The following is a 19,726-nucleotide window of genomic DNA, read 5'->3' as shown; positions in this document are numbered from 1 at the left end:
TGAGTTCAGTGAAAGATATCCAACAACATGGGTGCAACTGAATAGACAATGGTGTCAGCTTCACAAACCATAAAGCGAAGCGTCAGTGCAGCTGGGAGCACATAATATAGCGCAACACCCATTAAGTAGGCACCGTAATGAGTTAGTAAAAAGAGTTGCGGGAGAGCGTGTCCTGCCATTAACAGCAGGCAGGACAAAGCGGTTTTAGAAAATAGTGCTCAGAGGCTGTGATTAAAACCTACCGAGTAACAACACAAGTAGGAGGGCCAGTCAAGAGAAAAGCTGGTACTAAGGAGGGACAACTAAGCCTAATCACGAATCAAAAGCAACCATTTAGAAAGAACAGTAACAGGAGCCAATTGAAAAGAAGGGAGGAAAAGGGGCAGAGCTTCAAGTCCATACCTGAATACAGAATGTCTCGAAGAGACAGCACAAGCTCTGCATAGGCGAAACCGAAAAATCTGAAGTACACCTACATCATTCAAAGAATGAGGTTGCGTTACAAAACTTAATAGATGCCCAAATCACTTTTAATAGATTAACTACAAATGGCGCTTCTATTTATTTACTAAAGAGTATTGCACAATACTATGGTGGCCAAAATAGAATGGGAATTTACTTACCGATTATTTAAAAATTAAAATGAATATAACTAAAATAGAATCTTTAAAGGATACCAAAAGGGTTGTTCTTTTCAAGGACAAAGTTATTTTAAATGAATTTGTCAATTTTTACACAAATCTCTACTCCCCAGAAATACATCCTTCTCAATCAAATTTGGCCAATTACTTTCAGTCCTTTGCATCCCCCCACTCCTAAATATTGATTCTGAATCACTGGGTGTAGATATCTCTTTATCAAAAATCACTCATGCAGTCTCTATATCACGAAGAGGTAAATATCCAGGACCTAATAGTTTTACCACTGAATTTTACAGACACCTTTCAAAATTCCTCCTGCTCAACCTTTTACTTTTGAATACATTTTTCATCAATAATGGAACCTCTCAAGGCACTCCAGGGTCCCATTTTTTTAATCTCCAAAGAAAATAAATATCTCTCACAATGTAAACACTATCTCCCCATATCTTTAGTCAATACCGATTACAAAATGTAGCCTACATTTTAGCACTGTGCATTGATACTATTCTACCAGATCTCATTTGTCTAGAACAGTCCAGTTTTGTCAAGGACCGAGTGGCATCTGATAATGCTTGTGTCTTAAGGCATCCAACATTGGATTATCCTCTGGGTGCTATTGCCTTCGATGTAGAAAAAGCCTTTGCCAGGATTTGTTTGGAATGTAGGTTTCATGCATTAAAATGGATTGGTTTTCCACCTAAATGGATTGCTTTAATTTCTTTATTGTATACAGGTCCTAAAGCTGCAATTTTTGTTAACGGTATCCTCTGTGATTATTTTCCTTTGTCTAGGGGTGTACGCTAAGGATGTCCTTTGCCTTCCCTTTTTATTTATCATACTCAAACCCTTCTTAACCAAAATTCAACAAGAGTCACACAATTCAGGGTTTCAAATTGGAGAACAGCAAATCAAAATGTCAGTTTATGTGGATGACATCTTTTATACGGTTCCAAACCTGCCACATCCCTTCCTGTTCCTCGAACAAGTTTCTTTTTTACCCAATTGTCAGAATACTGGCTTAACACAGATAAATCTGAAATATTACTCTCAGATATTAATTTAATAAACAGCTCTTTGCTCATGCAAATTCCACTTGGAATCCAAAGAAAATAAAATATCTCGGATTATGGTTTACACAGACAATTAAAGACACTTAACCGCATCACTGCTCATGACGGAACCACTCCGTCATGAGCCATGGGCGCCGTGTGCTCATGACGGAGTGGTTCCGTCATGCTGCGGCCGTTGGCGGCCGCTCCGCCCACGCGGCGCTGATTCCCCGCCTGTGCGGGCGATTAGCGCGAGTGGGCGGAGTCGTGACGGAACCACTCCGTCATGAGCACAGCGAGCCCGTGGCTCATGACGGAGTGGTTCCGTCACGAGCATGGCGGCGCCGCGCTGCCCCCAAACCCCCCCAGCGCCGCAGCAAAATTCGTGACGCGGCGAAGGGGTTAAACTGAACTTTGATCCTATTACAAAGACTTTAAACAATACTCTTGAATGATGGCTCCCACTGTTTCTTTCTTGGTGGGCTCTCTATTAAAATGATGCTCACTCCTATAGTATTCTACATCATTTCCATGATTAACATTCATATTCCTGATAACGAAAGAATAGACTCAAAGTTTCTTTGGAAAGGTAAATCATCCTGTATAGCTCCATCAACCCTAAAAAAAGAAATCTGAAAGGGTCTTAAATTTCCAACTTTTAAGCAATACCATTATGCATTTTCTTAAAAACCATCTGCTCGTTGGCTCACTCGATACCTGTCCCCATTCTCCTATTTGGATGTTGTTAGAAAAACCTATCTTTCCTTTTGGTTTTGAAGAAATATTGGCTTTTATAGCAAATCTATCTCAAATGCGTACTTTAGTCATTACCCATTCTCGTAACCTTTTGATTCTTCTCCTTCCTTCTACCTAGCCTTCAGTTGCTACTTTTCAACAACAATCTATTCGGTATGAATTCAGATTAAAAATCCTTCTATATATTGGAAAACTTGGAGAGATAGAGATTTGTGTTGGTTATTGCAGATTTTCCATAGCAATCAGATTTTATCTTTTCCTTATCTCCAAGCTAAATTTTACTTACTTACTACTTTTATAGCACAATAGGAATTCCACCACACCCGTTTCAATGATTAGATCTCAAAATTATTTCAAATGTCTTCACTTTCGCCTAAGTCTGCTACATTTTTCTTCTGTTGGCTATCAATCCCTTGGTCTCTACTATTTATAAGTAACTACACATTACTACTGACAGACTCAAATCAAAGGCTGAGTTAATATGGAAAAAGGACCTGCTGGAGTGTTTCCCTACTGCTCTATGGGATAAGATTTGGCTTAAACTCCATACATCTACACGGACTGCAAACACTTTACAGACTCTTTATTTTATCATCATTTATTATTTACTCCCATGAATTTTAAATCATTCTCTATAGCTTTATGTTCATCTTGCTGGTACTGTACTTGTTCAAATGCAAATTTAAAACATATTTAAGTGTCCTTCTATTCTCCAGTTTTTGAAGCTGGTATGGCAACAAATTAACAAGATTTTAAAGTTTACTATTCCCTTTTCCAATATTTTCTTAGGAAGGTTGGCTCCTTATTTGTTTCAGGTAGCTCCAAGTCATAAATTATTTAGATTTATTGTTGGCTATTGCTTTTCATTTAACAACATCTAATTGGAAACAAGCTCACAATGTTACTTTCAGGTTTTGGTGTAATGCTGTCTGATTTCATCATAGGCTGGATACTAATTAAGTCTCTCCTATATCGCTAGCAATAAAAAGATCGTTTATTGCTCCCAATAACTAATTTTCTATCCCAATCTAGCTTACTTGCCAGCAAAGCCATTTACGATTCTGCTGGAGTGCTGAAACCACCTTGCATTCATTTCTCTGTCTTTTTTCCTCAACATTTTTATGGTTTTATAAATGCATATATATGATATTTCTACTCTTTTTCCAAATATGTCTACAGTTTCTATTATTTTTTTGTCTATATTTATCAACCAACATTTTTCCACTCTCCCATTTCACCCGTTTGCTGACCGCCCCCACATATATTTTATGCATTTTCATTACAGCATCAGATGTATTTTTATTCATATATATATATAAATATCTTTCTATGCAGCTTTAGTGTACATATTAAAATGTATTACATATTCCTTAAGTTTTTGTGAGTAACACATCTTAACTGAATCTTGCAAGCTAGATTGTAGAAATACAGATATTGAAGACAGCAAGGAAAGACGGTGGCAGTTTGAAAACTTGTTGTTAATATCACAGTGGCACTTAGTCGAAGGTAGCACCTCAAATCATGAACTGGATATCGTCTGCCTCCACTGTTCCAAACATTTCATCTTTCAAAATGTCTTGCAAGAGGGCAGGTTTACCAACAAAGTATAAAATCATTCATACAAAAAAAATGAGGTTGAAAAATTAAACGGCAGCAACTCCTGACATTTTAATAAAACATGTTGGTTCAATTGTAAGATGGAGGTGTTTGTTATACTCTGTAGCCATAACCTGGAAACATTACGATTTCAGCAAGCATGCAAAAAATCATTCGAAGAGCAGATATGTTGTCCAAATTTCCCACAATAGTTTTACATACATAGCAGGCACTATAACTAACCAGTCGCATAAATATCGGACCTTACCTGTAAACATTTTTGTAACTGCTTTACTTTGCTTGCGGGCAGAGCACAGGAGGAGTAGCCATGGAGGGAAGAACTCATGGTGAGCAGCTAAAAGCTCTGCTATGGTTCCTGATAAGCCGTATTGTCTCTGTTCCCCTTCTGTAATCGTGCAGCCCTCGTCGATTGAATCAACCAGCAGGAAAAGGCTTTGTGGAGGGGCCTTCATTGCCAAAAGAGGAAGCAGCACACACCTGTGAGTCAAAAACAAAACAACAACTGAAGCACATATTTTTTCAAAGAGGATCTAGTGATCAAGCACACAAATTTAATTCACCCTTTAACTGCTGAGGCCTCGCAGTCCTCTACACCCAGTGCTGAGTTTTTTCAAACTTTTTAAATATTTGTGGCACATTACGTGAAGCCTTCCTAAATTTCTTTCCACAAAAGGTATCCTGCCAAACTTTAGTACGTTTCTCTCTCCCCCCTCCAAGACTGAAAATCCTACAGAGTTTGTGCATTTCACCTGAGGTTACCAAGAAAATAGCCACAATAAAGCAACATTTTTCTGAAAAATTTGATCTGTAAGAAAGTATGTTTTTTCAACGGAAAAAAAGAATCACCTCTTTCCAACTTTCATGAACATTCAGAGCTATAAATCGAAAAGCATTTTTTAAAGACAGTTTTTTTGCATTTTTCAAAGTGGTAGTTGATTTTTTCTATATATCTTTTTGTGGTTTCTAGGTACTTGATGTTTGAGGTGAAAACAAGTGTAAAAATCCATGAATGAACACGGAAAATACATTTCTAAAAAGTAGGCAGTATTTGGGATTCATAGAGGGGTCGATAGTGTAGTACGCAAAACAAATTCCCAATTGCAATAATCACTGAAATTTTAAAAAATGACAATAAGTAGGACATAATAGAAATCGGTGAAATAGTTGCTCTATAATTTTTTGACCAGATGATCGAGTTACTAAAGTGTCCATCAGACTGTTCTGTTCAAAAGGATATATAGTGTTTGTTGGCTGCCGAAAGACATGCGATACCCAGTCAGGGTCGGGCAAAAAATAGGCCTGGGCACCAAAAGCATACCCCATTAGTGATTTATATAGCTAAAAAAGTGAACCGTGTTTGCTAATTGGGCAGTTTTGAACGTGTAGACATGTGGTTTAAGTGTCTTGCAAGGTATTGGAGACTGCAAAGGTTTTTAGCTTGCTGAAGGCAATTTTTTTTTTAAATATCGAGGAAACAAACAGTACAATCCAGCCCAGCAGACCATAAAACTGGCCACAATTGGCCAAGAAAATAGCCAACACACTGACTTGTTAGACCACCCCAAGGGCACAGACTGATTTCACTAAAGGTCTGTCCGACTCTGCCCAGAGTCAATAAGTAAGCAGTAGTTTACATTGCTTTTTCATTGTGTACCATTCATCAATCTAGTAAAAATCTAATTAATTAAAAAGGGATATGCAGAAAACTATGCATTTTTTAAATGTGCCCAAGATGCCGGATATAGGAATAGAGATAATTTGTACAACCCTGAATTTGGGGTTAACCATTCTAATCCAGAGGAAATTTTGCAATACACGTTCTTTCTTGTACACTGGCTTATATTTGAATGTCGGGAATGGAGAGAAATTCAATTCATTTTAACAAATGTTCTACTATTCTGTCCTCCCACGATCCACTGGTAAACATGATACCCCACTTGTGTGACTAGGAGTTTAGCATGCTTATGGAAAGACCCAAAACCCAATGTGTGACCTTAAGATTTCACCTTGCGATGTGGGTGATTGCTGTATTTGGGCCTTGGTTCAGCTGCCACCAATAGAGACCTAGAGATTTCTCAAACATCGACACCCAGGTGGGTCCAGAGTGGTGTGACTTGTGTGGATACTACTTGGTTTTCACACCCAGAATGCATTGTAAACATCAAACTGGTTAAAACCACAGTACTGAAAACTACTGTTTTGAAACTTACATTTATTTAGTCTCCATTTTGGCTTTTCATTTTTACTTAGCAATGTTTTGCAGTGGTGGTTTGCATGTTTTCCCTGTTGCGACAATGAACTATACACCCATTTATTACTGATAGACATTGTCACCTTGTAGTCTGCACATTTAGTTCCAGGGTTGCACATCTCAGAACATGATGGATTGTTTTATTTTTCTGTGCTGGTAGGAGACTACTCTTCTGCTTCAGTCTAATTAAAATGTTGTTCTGCACCTCTGACACAGTGTGATAAGATTGCCATTTTATTAAAAAAACAGCATCCATGCTGAAGTCGGTGAGAGGTTCACTTCCCGCTGGAGTCATGATGGAGCGCTGCTGTGACCTGTGACTGAGATGTACTTCAGCTGTCCCAGACCTTCAACCTAAGAAGGAAGATAGCCATGGCTGAAGTGTGCAGGCTTGCACACACAAGACAGGGTGAATTCTTCCTGACATACAGTACCAAAGTATGGGGTTGGGTCATTCCAATAGGCCTGGCAGATGGGTACTCCCAATATGCTATCTTTAGCACAGAGACATTAGCAATACATAGGAGTCATCTTAGTAACATTATGGACAATAAACATGGTTGAATTGCTTGTTTTTCACCATTCTAATAATGCTCATAACGATGTGCCTCATCTTTTTGATAATCGCAGTTCGTTTTATTTACAAAAATTAGAGCTTTTCAATAAAAATGAAAATGCATTACTGCATCTTTTCTTTGTGACACTATGGACATGCAAAAGTGACAAACTAAAGGGTAGATCTGTTTCCACTAACTCCTTGGGAACTTTAGAGTCATGTTCGAGATTGACAACATCTAGAACTCGTTATTTTTTTAATGATACAGCAGTCTTTGGTGTCTAGTGGGCTTCCTGCCCCCCAAGAGGGTGGAGGTTAGGAGCAGAAAGCCCATTAGAAACCAGGGATACTATCCCACGTTATATGCTGTGGTTGGCAGAGGCAAAATATGGATGACAGCTGGACAGACCAATGGATGAAGAGGAGTGACTCAAAGCATCTCAATGTATACATGTATCTTTTATTTAGGATTATTTTCACTATATGAGGCGGGCATGAAAGCGAACGTTGTCTCCAGGCTAGCCAAAGGAAGACTTTACAAAATTTCTTATGAATAAAGAACTGAAACAGACAAATTTCATATACTTATAAGTCTAAACAGAAGTCTATTAATAATTTTGATTTGTTGTTTCATACAGTGCAAATTACACTTAGGTTTGCAAATAAGTGCAATAGATCATGTAGAAATCCAATACAGAAAAGTGCTACAAAATAAAGGGCCCGATTATGATGGTGGTCGGACATCGCCGCAAGAACGTGGCCGCCCGACAATGAGTCGGCAGTCCCACCTGACCTATTATGATAGGTGGTCAGAAAATGCCTTTTACTACTGCAGCTTGCACTTGCAGTTCAGGAAAAGGGCCGTAGCTCAAGCCGCAGTAGTAAAAGGCACTTGGTGCACATCCATGCACTATGTGCCAGGCACCATGTGGCGCTCAGAACACGGTGCATGGATGTGGGGGTGCACTACATGTGCTCCCCAGACCACTTAGCAGTGGCCCACAGAGGTCCCCCCAAAAGTCCCCTTTCAGCGGACTTTTCATGGCGGACCATAAAAAGGCAGTCGGAAAGGAACACCCTAATTCCTACAGCGGTGCAGGCACAGCCCTAATGGTAGGGAGAGGAGTCCGAATGCAGCCCCAACAGGATCCATGATCCTGTCAGAGGCAGCGGTCTTTCTCCCAGACTGCTGCAGGCTGACCATCCGCATCGTAATGCAGCAGTCGGACCAATGGCCTTTATGTTGACGGGACCCCCACCGACATCCAAATGATGCCCTCAGTGTTAAAAAGCAGCTTGGGCAAGAAACCTATGGATTTGCTAGCGAAACTGATTTTTATTCACCCTCTAGCAAGGTCAAACTCTGTATGTATGATTTCTTTCCAATGTAAGGCATTTACAAAGGCATCTTATACTGTCTTCCTAAAAGAACTAAGTAAAAGGGCAACTAACTAGCACTGCCAAGGAGGCGATTGATTTACATAGGTTCACAAGAATAAAATGAAAGAAAAAAAGCATTGCAAACATTTTGGTTATGGTAGAGTCTGGAGACTGATTAATCAACTTGATTGGTTCTAGGCCATTTCACTGCGGGACTCAGACGGTCGCACTATATGTGCCTGTGACAAATGGGGTAGGAAATATTTACTGTGTATCAGCAGCAGCCCTCCTCCTCCAATTTGATATATACCTTTTTGTTTTTAAATTGGTGAATTTGGTGATGTGATTTTGCCTATGGAGGACGAAAATCAAGACTGAACGTGAGGAATTCTTTGCAGATCACTGCTTTATTCCCATGGTCTATCTCTTTGCTTATTTTTCGGTCTGTTTTCTCTTCCATTGCAACAAGACCTCCTTTTGTTGGCTCCCCATAGACTCCACTGCACAGATAAACCCCACCCCTCTGTTTCTACTTCTTACCTCTTCCAGCATCTGCTCAACCTCGCCTCTTCACTTTATTTGCATGTGTTCGTTCGTCTGATGTCATTCTCTACCTCACATATTGAGCCGCTCTTGGACACTCTAACTTATAAGTGTGTGCATACTTGCCACTACAAAAATCATAACCTTTCTGATACTCCACTCTATAGTTTACGGCAATTCCCTTCACCTTGCCTAAATCTAGAGTCTCAATCTATTTAACCTTTTAAATCTATGCCCCACACCATTCTTCCAACACTGGTCTGAGGTCGTTCACTTTCAATGTTCTGGTTTCAGCTTTCTGAAGTTGCTGGCTTTCTTTCCTGTCTAGCCAAGTCGGCTATTCATCTCAGTTCCTCTCATCTGCCACACCCTCCCCGCCCCCCTTTCATCCTTGTGGTACTCTTTCTGCATTCACACCTTGCATCAAGGGACTACATTTTCCTCTTGGTTCACCACTTCATGATTTTAAGGTTTGTAGAAAAAAATTCTTCCCCCTGATCTTTGTTTCTGCATTGTCCATCTGGGCTTTATCTGTCTCTCACCCTTGTTGCAGTTCCACTTTTGGCCACTTTCTGCTTCTTCATGGTGTACATTGTTCGGCTTACCAAGTTAGATCTCTTCTTCACACATTCCCACACGCTTTCCACCATCATCCCATATTTCTTCCCTCCCATAAAATAGATGCCCCAGTTCCCTGAGACCCTGCGAGTCTCTGGTGATCTTGTTTTTTCTCCGCATCCTTTATGCCCATTGGCAACGGCTGCTCATAGACCTCTTATTCCCACATTATCAAAATATGCTTAGCCTATCATTGTGTCCAATGGTCCAAATTTAATGAGGTTCAGTTGTCTCCTGTGTTACCAAGTCTAAATTATATTGCTTCCTGTGTTGGTTGGTTCTATCCAGGCCTCTGACAAGTGCCCAGATCTTGAATTGACAGTCATGGCTGAAATCATGGAGAGTCACTCAAAGGAAAACAGTTTGTGTATTTTTTTTAAATCAATACAAAATGGAATCAACACTGTTTTCTATGAGTAAATGAAGAGCTCAGTAAAAGTGGAAAACTAGGAGAGTTAATTACGTTGGTGGCATTTGTATATGGCACAATTTGCCACAGGGATGGCTTTTGTACGACTTTCAGAACTGATTTCCAACAAGGTTCTGAGACTTCCATTTTACAGCAGAGTCAGGCACAGATTCTGAAGATAAATTATTGGTATTGTGGTTTTGTCTGCTTCTTAGTTAGAAGGCTAGGTCTTAATCATTCAGCTATGGGTATGATATTATTTTAACAGATGCCCAAGGACATGCAGGTCAAAATACATGCACATGGTCTGTGAGAATTAGGTGTGTGGTTATTTGAATGTGAGTTTAGGCTTTCTTGGTGGCGAGTACGGATTAGCACTGCGTTGCGAGATGTTCAGTCTAACGAGTCCTGCTGCATCTAGTGTGTGATCACTATTAGTGTAAAGTGTAGAATGAAGGCACGTGGTACCCTGACCCCATGACCTGCCTGGGCCATGCTGGATGTGTTAAAGATACTTTGTCTAATGTGTTCTGTTGTAGGTCTTTGCTTTGTTTCTTCGGATCTAGTGCTGTTGAGAGCATCTGAAGGTTTACTAAACCTGTTTATGTGCAGAGCTACAATACATTATGTTTCCTGGTTGAGATGTCCCTAATTAAACTAACACAAGCATTGAAGGAAAAAAGACACCAGCACCTTCACGTGATGGCTACCATCATAATAATCTTTACTGCTATAACATTACAATTCATTGTGTGTGGTGTGCAACAATTAAATATTTCGTTACATCTGCCAAGACATTAGCTAATTTGTTGTGTGATCAGCATGCATACTTCAACGATGCTTCTCTGTGAGAGTGTGTGACTGTATCAAAGGTTTTGCAGCACAAATCAATCTGCAATTATGCACAGATAAGAGACTTGTGATTGTTACACAAGTGTCACAGTCTAGACCTTAGAAAAGCTGTCCCTTACGTTAAGCCGACCAACAGGATTGGGCTGAAGGCAACAAAGCCAAAGCCGGGTGGATAACTCAACGGGATTGGCACCACACAGAACACCCAATCCCCAGGTGGCAAAGAGCCTAAAGGGTCAGACCTCACACAGCAAAGCTAACCAGTCATTTGGATCTCACATGTCCAGTTTTGCACAGAATAGCCACGTGTTAGGTTATACGGACCCAGCATGTGCTAGCTCTACGAGAGCAGAGCCACATTCCAGGCCTCACAAGCACTAAAGGCTCTTAAGAGACATTAGTAATCATTTGGATACTTCCCGGCATATGTAGATTATTAGCACCAGCTGACCAAAAGGTCATTCTTTGCTTTCACATATTATCAAATACAGACCGATCACGAGCTAATACATAGTTGGAAAGGCTCAGTTCGCATGTCTGCCAAAATATAGGTAGCCAAAATCAACATCCCAACTACTAAGAAATACCAATTTGGCAACCATTCTCTAAGACCGAGGCATTGCACAAGGCAAATGCACGCTGTGACAATATAAATGCAATTTACCAGACCCCACTGAATTGATTGTGCCCTCATTGAGTGCCCTCATTTCATCCTCTCCTTATCCATTATGCAAGTGCTCCGATCTTCAATGTTAGCTGCTTCACTCTTCCAGGGCTATGGATCACTCTAGAATAGATCAGTTCTGATCTGCCACTTGGTTGCCCCAGATCAAGTTAGGCCCAAGCCTGACCCTCACAACTCCAGGAACAATGGACCACAGGGGCCATGCAACGACCTACATCCACTCAAGCACCAGCCTGACCCCACCTATTTACAGTTACACAGAACAAGGTATGTGGCCCACACTACTGCACCACGATCTCCAAAGGAAGCTGTCCCCCAACAAGGTGGGTAGAGAGTAGATCTTAAAGCATGCCCTTCATAAGTAGAACAGAAGGCCACTACTGGAGCCAAAGTGTAACTAGCAGAAAAAACAGGAGATACAGTACAATTACACCGCAGTAGATCAAGTCTCAGACCAGCTAATAAAAAAGTCAGCACTAACACAGTCAGCAGCAAAATATCAATGCACCTCACCCTCCTGTCATCAGAATAACAGATAGATAGATATGCTGGAAAAAATAACATTTCGGCGAAACTGCCTGGCACCAGTGATTTCTATCATACATACATACTTTGGTTGCCACACTCCTATTTCTTCAAAATTACACCTTCTGGGATGCTTCCGCACTTCTGGGAGAAGGACAGGATCCCCTTTTAAAGATGAAAATGTTATGTAGAATGCAAATAGGTCACTACTATGCCACAGAATGCCTCAACTACCCAAAAAACAACATCAAATGACACTGTACATCTAACTTTGAAACTAGCGAGTGAGGCAACGCTCCCGCATCTTCTGGTGCGCTCAAATGCTGTAGGAGCACGTTTGCCCCTTCCTAAACCGGTAGATTCACATTTTTTTAAGCAATGTTATTCTTCCCTACAAAGTAATTTGAAATCATCATTTTTCAAGTAAAAATTATGGGGGGGGGGGCTAGATGGGGGGGGGGGGGGCGGCAATCGGGAGAGTTCGGTTTTATTTCGCAGCTCATGTTGAAAATGTAATTTTGTAAGTGCTGTTTTTAATTTTAAGTGAAGATAAAGGCAAAACAATTAAGTCCTAACTCGAGAGTAAATTAAACGGGCAGAATGCAATCTGCTTAATCATTTCGAGACGATCATCTTTTTCGAGGTGTTCAGAAAAAAATCAAAAAAATCTATTGGATTAATAAATTCACCTAAGTGCATATAATTTGTTCAAAATGCCATACCCTTCTCATACAAAAATCCTACAAAAAGTCCTCCGTTTACCAAAACATCGGACGGCCAATCGCGTTATTACAGCAGAAACAGGTTGCAACGATTAAGAGGCACATTAAAAATAACATTAAACAATTTACTACAAATTACTTAAATGACTGACTGGGTACCTTCTTTTGAAAAAATTTATAAAATGCTTCAGGAAATTATATTCTTTCCTAATAAGTAAAATCTGCTGGCCGCAAATACAAGACATAATGCATTCAAAACATAAAGATGAACAACCCTTTGTGCAGTGGACATTTTCAAAAATATATTTATTGATTTATTTCACACCTCATGGTCTTCGGACAGCTCACCTTTCGAAAATCTTCCATGGACTTACTAACATATTAAGCACATATACATTTGGTCTATCAGTGTCCGGCCACGTTTATATCCTGCAGACTGTGGGAATAAGGGAAAAGATGCCACTGCCAATTACCGAGGTATCACGATCTCAGGTTGATGAAACGTTTAATTACCACCTATTTGCCGACGGGAAAAAGAAGAACATTTTTCGGACGTTTGCACGGCAAGCCTTGATCTTTTCCTGGGGAGGTGCAAACGTGATGGAGGGCAACGTGGAGCTGGGGAGAGAAACACAGGGCCAAGAAAGCAATGCGGGAAGGAGAGGAAGAAGTACGCATGTGCAACATGGAGGGAGGAACCAAAGCCCACACATGGTAAAGAATAAGAAGAACGCAAATGAGTGTCACAATAAAGCCAACCAATGTTAAGTAATGGTCCTTTGGAGGGTGACCGAAGAACATATAAAATTGACAGACACCATCGCAGTTACCCACTAAAGGTTCCTGAAAAAGAATTAGGCACACATTCTAGGAGGAAGAAAGATTTTGCAGAAACTGTAATGGTTAGTTCACTGGAGACTGGCAAGGTCTGAGAACAACCAAGTACAAGCATTGGAAAAGTCAATCGGTCTCAGCTTTTGGACCTACTGCCTTTGTCAATGCCGTTTCCCAAAAACGCGGGAGACCACAAGAATGGGGGGGGGGGGGAGAAGCAGACAAGGAAGAGAGCAAAGCAGAGTGTGGGAGCAGTGGTGTTTTGCAGGTTGGTCAAGCAAACAAAGGCGAGCAACATGGAGTGTGTGGGGAGGGAATCCTTTGGGTGCGGGAATACTTTTTGTGAGGGAGAGAGCTGGAAAAGGTGCTCGCATGTAGTGCTTAATCACAAATAAAAATTGTAGCTCCCTAAAAGAGAACACTGGAGGATATAAGCCAGACAATCAAAACGATGGGGAAGAGGCTATGCTCCAGAGTAGTTGCAAACACAATGGACTAGTAAAGCCACTGAATGAGGAGCAAATAGGAATGACAACACCAATCAATGGTAAGCAATGGGGGCTGAAAGCCTACTGCAACATTTTGGTAAGCCTACAAAAGGTCTTTCACAAGATCTAAAAGACGTAGTTTAACTTTTGCTATAGGAACAAGAGTGCCAAAGACACTTCCACAGCCTTCCTATGCTGACAATTTCTTAAGTGAGTATATTTAGAAGTGGGCGAAGGTGGGTACTTTTGAGTATCTTTCACATTGTGGAGATGTCATTTTTACTATCTATGCTTATGAGAGTAGTCTTCAGAATAATGTTTTTGAAATACATTTTGTCTCAAAAGGTTTTTGTGAAAATTCTCCTACTTAGAAAACACTTATACAAAAAGTTATGTCCCATAATTTCTTTAAAAACTTTTCAAACGTTTGAGGGAAAAATAAGTAAACGTAACTTTGCACACCGTTACTGTCCATCTCACCCATCTATTGAGCGGTGCAGAGCACAGCAAAAGTCACGGAGATTCACTAACAAACGTTTTTGATGTAAAATAACCCCTCGTCATGCCAAAGGGGGCATGAGGATACACCCAAGCGGTCACCTGAAATATGGTGCGAATAAAATACCTACAGCTGTGGGTGGATCTTGGATGGGGCTGACAATGTCCCAAGCCAATAACTACAAATGCAAAAGAAGTCTGACCCAGAAACCACTGTGTATTGGATTTCATTAAAGTAATACATGTCATTGCAGGGTTATTGGAGTTTGCACAGTAGCAAACATTACATTGTGCTTCATGTATGATCGCAAAAATGTGTAAGAGGTCCAAAAATATAGAATCCATGGTAGAAAATGCCACTATTTCTGTAGACTGTATTTAAAAATTAGAATAACCATTGTAGCGCCAATGGAGTTTACACAGTAAAACGTTTTTATTAATTGATCATGCAAAATGATAAAGTGCAGCATTAATAATCATAAAAGGTGTGCCAGCGATTTTGAGCAATAGAATCCATGGTAGAAAAGCAATTATTCTAATTAAACAATATGTACAAAGTCCATAGTGAAAAAAAATGTACGTGCTAGAAATCTGTTATCTTACCATGACGATACTTTAAAACAATTACTAAAGCTAACTGGGGATACAAAGGAAAGTGCCATGGAGGGGTAAGAAAAAAAAAACAAGCATTGGCATAGCCAATAGGTCTCGCTTTTGGAACCTTATAAGTATTTAGGTATGCAGCACAATATCCTTAGTGCAACAACCCCAACTGTTGCATGGCTAAACACTTATAAGGTCCCAAAGGCGAGACCTATTGGCTATGCCAATGCTTGTTGGTGATGTGTCGATGTGAATAAGTAGAGTGCCGAGAAATTCCTCTGCATACATGTGCCAGTACTGTTGGCATATGTGTGCTTTATGAGCGCCTTGGATACCGCCTCTCTGTGCAAGAAAGCCTTACATAACAGGAATGTTTGATGTGTTTTAGGAATGTACAAGTGTCATGAAGAAGGCACCTAGGTGCTATTAAATTGACCAGATTTCACATAGGCCTCGATAGCAGCCTTCTGAGCGGAGGAGCATTGGTGGCACCGGCATTCACTCATTTTTATTTTTTACAAATTAATCACTGCTACACACTATCATGCACCCATTCAGAGTCATTCTTAATTTACACCAAAATGTAAAATAGTATAGCAGTCATCCATTACAGTGAACGCTCCGGCAGTCAGGAAACGTAGTCCAGAGCAGAGCTCCACTCTCCCTATATTCAATGTCCTGTGCCGGGGCCCGAGTTTGATGAGCAGGGTTTAACTGGCTGTTTATTCCATTGGGCATTTCACCGAGGGCTGACTAATTGAATTCCAGTTTTTAAGGGCGCATAGCCTCCTGTCACCCTCTCCAGCTCCTACGGTTAACTGCAGCAAACACACCAGGGCATTCAGGGGAGAGAGCCAAGAGAAGGGAGAGGAGAGAGGGGCGAGAGACAAAGGAGAGAGAGGTCGAGTAAGAAAGGAAGGGTGGCACGAGAAAGAGCAAGAGAAGTGAGTTAGGGAGCTGGGCTTGTTTGAAATATTTTTGTTTGACATTTTTTTTTTTAACAAGGACTACTTGTAATTCGCAGCCCGGCCCTGCTGATCAGATTCACAATTGAGTTATCTTAGATTTTTTAAATGAATTACCGAGCTGTTATTATACTGCTACATGTGTGTTTTTAATTTAAAACGAACGTGCCAAACAAAAGTCAATTAGAATGCCTGTTATGGAAGAAACACCGACCCCGCCCCCCAACAGTACTCGGTGGCTTGAGATTGACCAATCATGCTCCAGTACTGACCTATGGCTGCAGGGCATTTGCCATCACACAGGCCTAAATGCCTCAGCTATTTGCGTTCATTGCTTCCTGTCTGAGTAAGTTCACTCAGTTAAGAGTCCTTCAAAAAGTAATAATGTGTCTTAAACAGGGTTAGCGGTTCATATGTTTCAGTGTGAGCCGATGCAGGCGCAGCACAGAATGACTACTCTCCTGGCAGTGTAATAAGCAGCGAAAGATTTTAATGACTCACTATAAATCTCCCGATGATACAAAGGCCCTGTACGCACTCCGTATTCTAGACCCATAAATATATTGAGAAGGGGGAATAAAAACGGAAAGTACAAACTGCGTATTTCATACAAAAGTACTTGAATCGAAAGCCACAGTTAAAGGACAATAGTCGTTTTTAAACAGCAGCGCATTAATGTGCCAGGGCAGCTATCACATTTTAAACCTTATTACCTGCTTAAAACAAGCCCAGGAGTTGAAAATAAGCAATGGCCGCGCGGCGCGAAAGTGAAAGAAAACGAGGGATGCGCGTGCAGCAGTTATTGGAGAGGCAGAGCATGGCGCGCGCGCTTGTGCGCGTGACCGCAACTGTTGGCCGCTTAGGTAGCACTTCGAAAAGCTGCTTACTAAATGTCTCGCCAGGGCAGCGCATGCGCTGGCTCAGGCGAGACCTAAAAAAACAATAGCCAATAAACTTAGTTGTGAAGCCATTCCACTTCTGTACCTTAATGGTTATAGCTTCAGAAAAGAGTTGTTATACAATGTAAGAGAGCCTGTCTGCTGCAGTCAATCGTTGAGTGGATGCTGTCTTGATCTCTCAAGGTCTGTGGCTACCTTCCAGCAACTTCCCTGGTTCTCCACAGACTAAAAGACAGCACAGGTGCTTAAAGACTTCCTTCATCTTACTCTTCCTCCTCTGGGTCTTAAACGGTACAAAAGGATCGAATGAGATGCAGGCTCTGCAGCACACCTGCTGGCCTCGTCCCCTGGCACTGTGAAGTCTTCAGAAATAACGGGAAGGGAAACACTACTGTCGGTCTCCAGCAGAGTGAGCTGAAGGCCCTAAATCTGTCAGGTAGTAGAAGCAGCCCATTATGGGATGCGAGAGCTCAGAAGAAAAATTTTGGCGAGTGTGGGGAGGGGCATATATATGTTTTTATGTGATGAGGCAGCTGGAACACTGGGTGGGAATGTGGCAGGATGAAGTGTGTTCTATTCTATTTTGGGTGACTAGAGACTAACAGAGGCCAGGAAGTTGTCAGGACATATTTTTCAGGGTCATATGGGTGGTATTAGCAGGATGAATAAGGGACTGCAAGTGAATTGTAGAGTGTTTGGAGATATCCTCACATCTGCAGCAGACATCAGAAAGACGGCTGAAGTGGGCAAGGAGACTTTGTTCTAAGTCCCGGCTCCTATCATTTTGAAAGACTCTGTCCTTCCATCTCAAATATTTAAAATTGGAGATGTTAAAGCAGAAGTTGGTTATGAGACTGCAGAAGATGGCCTTTAATGTATTTTCTAATCAGAAATTTAGGACTGGCAACATGGAAAATTCCCAGTCGTCTTCATTCCTTTTGCACTCTTCAACCATGCAGCCGGTATTGCATAACTCTTGGGCCGCAGCCTTTGAGTTGATTGGGAGCCTTGAGACTGAATTTCACCCTCATGTAGCTTCCTCGTCTTAACAGGTTAGGAGGCAAATAAATAGTCTTGTTTTTTTTTTGATTTTTCAAAAACCTTTATTGACATGAAGGAGTTACACAGGGCAAACCGCCCACAAGTCTCGCAACAATGAGAGGGCTCCGCCAGACAGACGGGTCGCCCCAGTGTCTCTTACACGGCCATTTAGCCGACATCCCGGAGGACCGGCGGCGTCTCAATTACCCAATACATACTAGAGCCCAATCATGACCGTGACTGCGAGTGGAGACTACACCCGTCCCCAGTCCATGTAACAGCTTGTAGGTATGCATAAGAAGCATAAACTTACTACCGGAGCCTGCAAACCTGGCGTAGCCCCTGTAGGTTCCAGTCGTATCTCGTACCCCCACCCCCGCCCCCCCCCCCAGCGCACATTCACCATCTCCTCATGTCACTCTTCCTCACATGTACGTGTCCTCAATCCCACTGTCCAGACGCAGCTAGCCATAGCACACTTCCACCGTCAGTCAGCATGCCACCCTGCGTTACACATTCACTCTCCAAATGCCCCCACTCAAGCGACCCAGTCAGACCCGAAGTGTACCCGTACACACTCCCCACGGGCAGTCACCCGTCCCAACCCACGGGCCAGGGACCCTCACAATCGTGCACACCCGGAGTCCTGATCATGTCCCGTGTCTCCCTCGGCCAGAGTGCGTGTACCGGGCTCCTCCCCCAGCGACCCCTCCCGGCCAGCCGTCTCAGTGACCCCGGCAGTCAAAAACGTTCTGTACAACCCCCAGAAGTTCTTGGGGCGACTTTTCGGCGGCAGCAGTTCGCTGTACGTCTCCGCTTGTGTGCAGCAGTACAGCATATCACCGGCCCACAGTTTTAGTGGGAAGTGGCCCTCTCATCCAGCAGATCGCAACGACCCTTCTAGCGATTAACAGCGCTATATCTGCCAGGCGTCGCAGCGCCAAAGGAAGGGGCCGGGAGTACCCCAGCAGCGCCAGGGATGGGTTGGGCGGTATCTCTTTTCCCAGAACCGGACTCAGCTCCCGGAACACCTCCGCCCAAAACTTAGCAATTCCCGGGCAGTGCCAGGCCATATGCATGAAGTCGGCCACTAGGAAATGACAACGCTCACACTCCGCAGATTGGCAGAGCCCGTACCTATGTAATCTTTCCGGGGTATAATACACCCGCTGCAAGTACTTAAAGTGCACCAATCTGTGACGGCCATTTAGCGATACCTTCTTGGTGCTGGCGCAACAGGATTTCCGCATCTCGTCGGTGATCTCCATTTGAAGGTCCGTCTGCCAGGCTCGCCTCGCTGCGGTGCATTGGTGCGCCGTTTGCTGGTCCCCTATTCTTTTGAGGTTCGTAATCAGTTTGGACGGTGCCACCGTTTTGATGACATAAGTAAGTTCCGGGATTTCCAGGGGCTCCAACATGCCCGGACCTAGCAGGACCGAGAGAGCCCGACAGACCCTATGGAACTGAAAGCGCTGCAATAGCGTGGGCGCAGGCTGCGCCGACCCGATCTGTTCCCATGTCTTGGCTACCCCATCAATAAACAAATCCTCCATCCGTGCAATGCCCAACGTGCCCAATGCCTGCACCACTCCCCTCTCACGTAGCGGGGGGAGCCAGATCGCCCACTCCACCGGCAGCAGGGGGGGAGTACAGAAGTGCACAATCGTGCGCTCTCATTAACGCCTGCCAGGCATGATTCGTGACTTTGTGGGAGTCCAATCGTCCCACAGTGCGATCAACTGGCTGGAAGACAATCGCCGGTAAGGGGAGCGGATCTGCAAACAGTCGCTCTAG

The 19,726-nt window shown here is 42.4% G+C and overlaps 1 protein-coding gene across 1 annotated transcript in view; it reads right to left on the bottom strand.

The window, feature by feature from the left end:
* The window catches only part of ANKRD50 (ankyrin repeat domain 50), a 141,087-nt gene that overhangs the window by 60,568 nt on the left and 60,793 nt on the right, over positions 1–19,726 (bottom strand). Inside the window, exon 3 of the mRNA XM_085641544.1 lies at positions 4,311–4,540. Coding sequence (XP_085497670.1) covers positions 4,311–4,540 — 230 coding nt within the window. The remainder of the gene's footprint in view (positions 1–4,310; positions 4,541–19,726) is intronic.

The sequence above is a fragment of the Triturus cristatus genome, chromosome 2_2 (assembly GCF_964204655.1).
Source record: "Triturus cristatus chromosome 2_2, aTriCri1.1, whole genome shotgun sequence".
Lineage (NCBI taxonomy): Eukaryota > Metazoa > Chordata > Amphibia > Caudata > Salamandridae > Triturus > Triturus cristatus.
The sequence above is the reverse complement of the archived record's forward strand: the minus strand, read 5'-3'. Positions and strand labels throughout refer to the sequence as shown.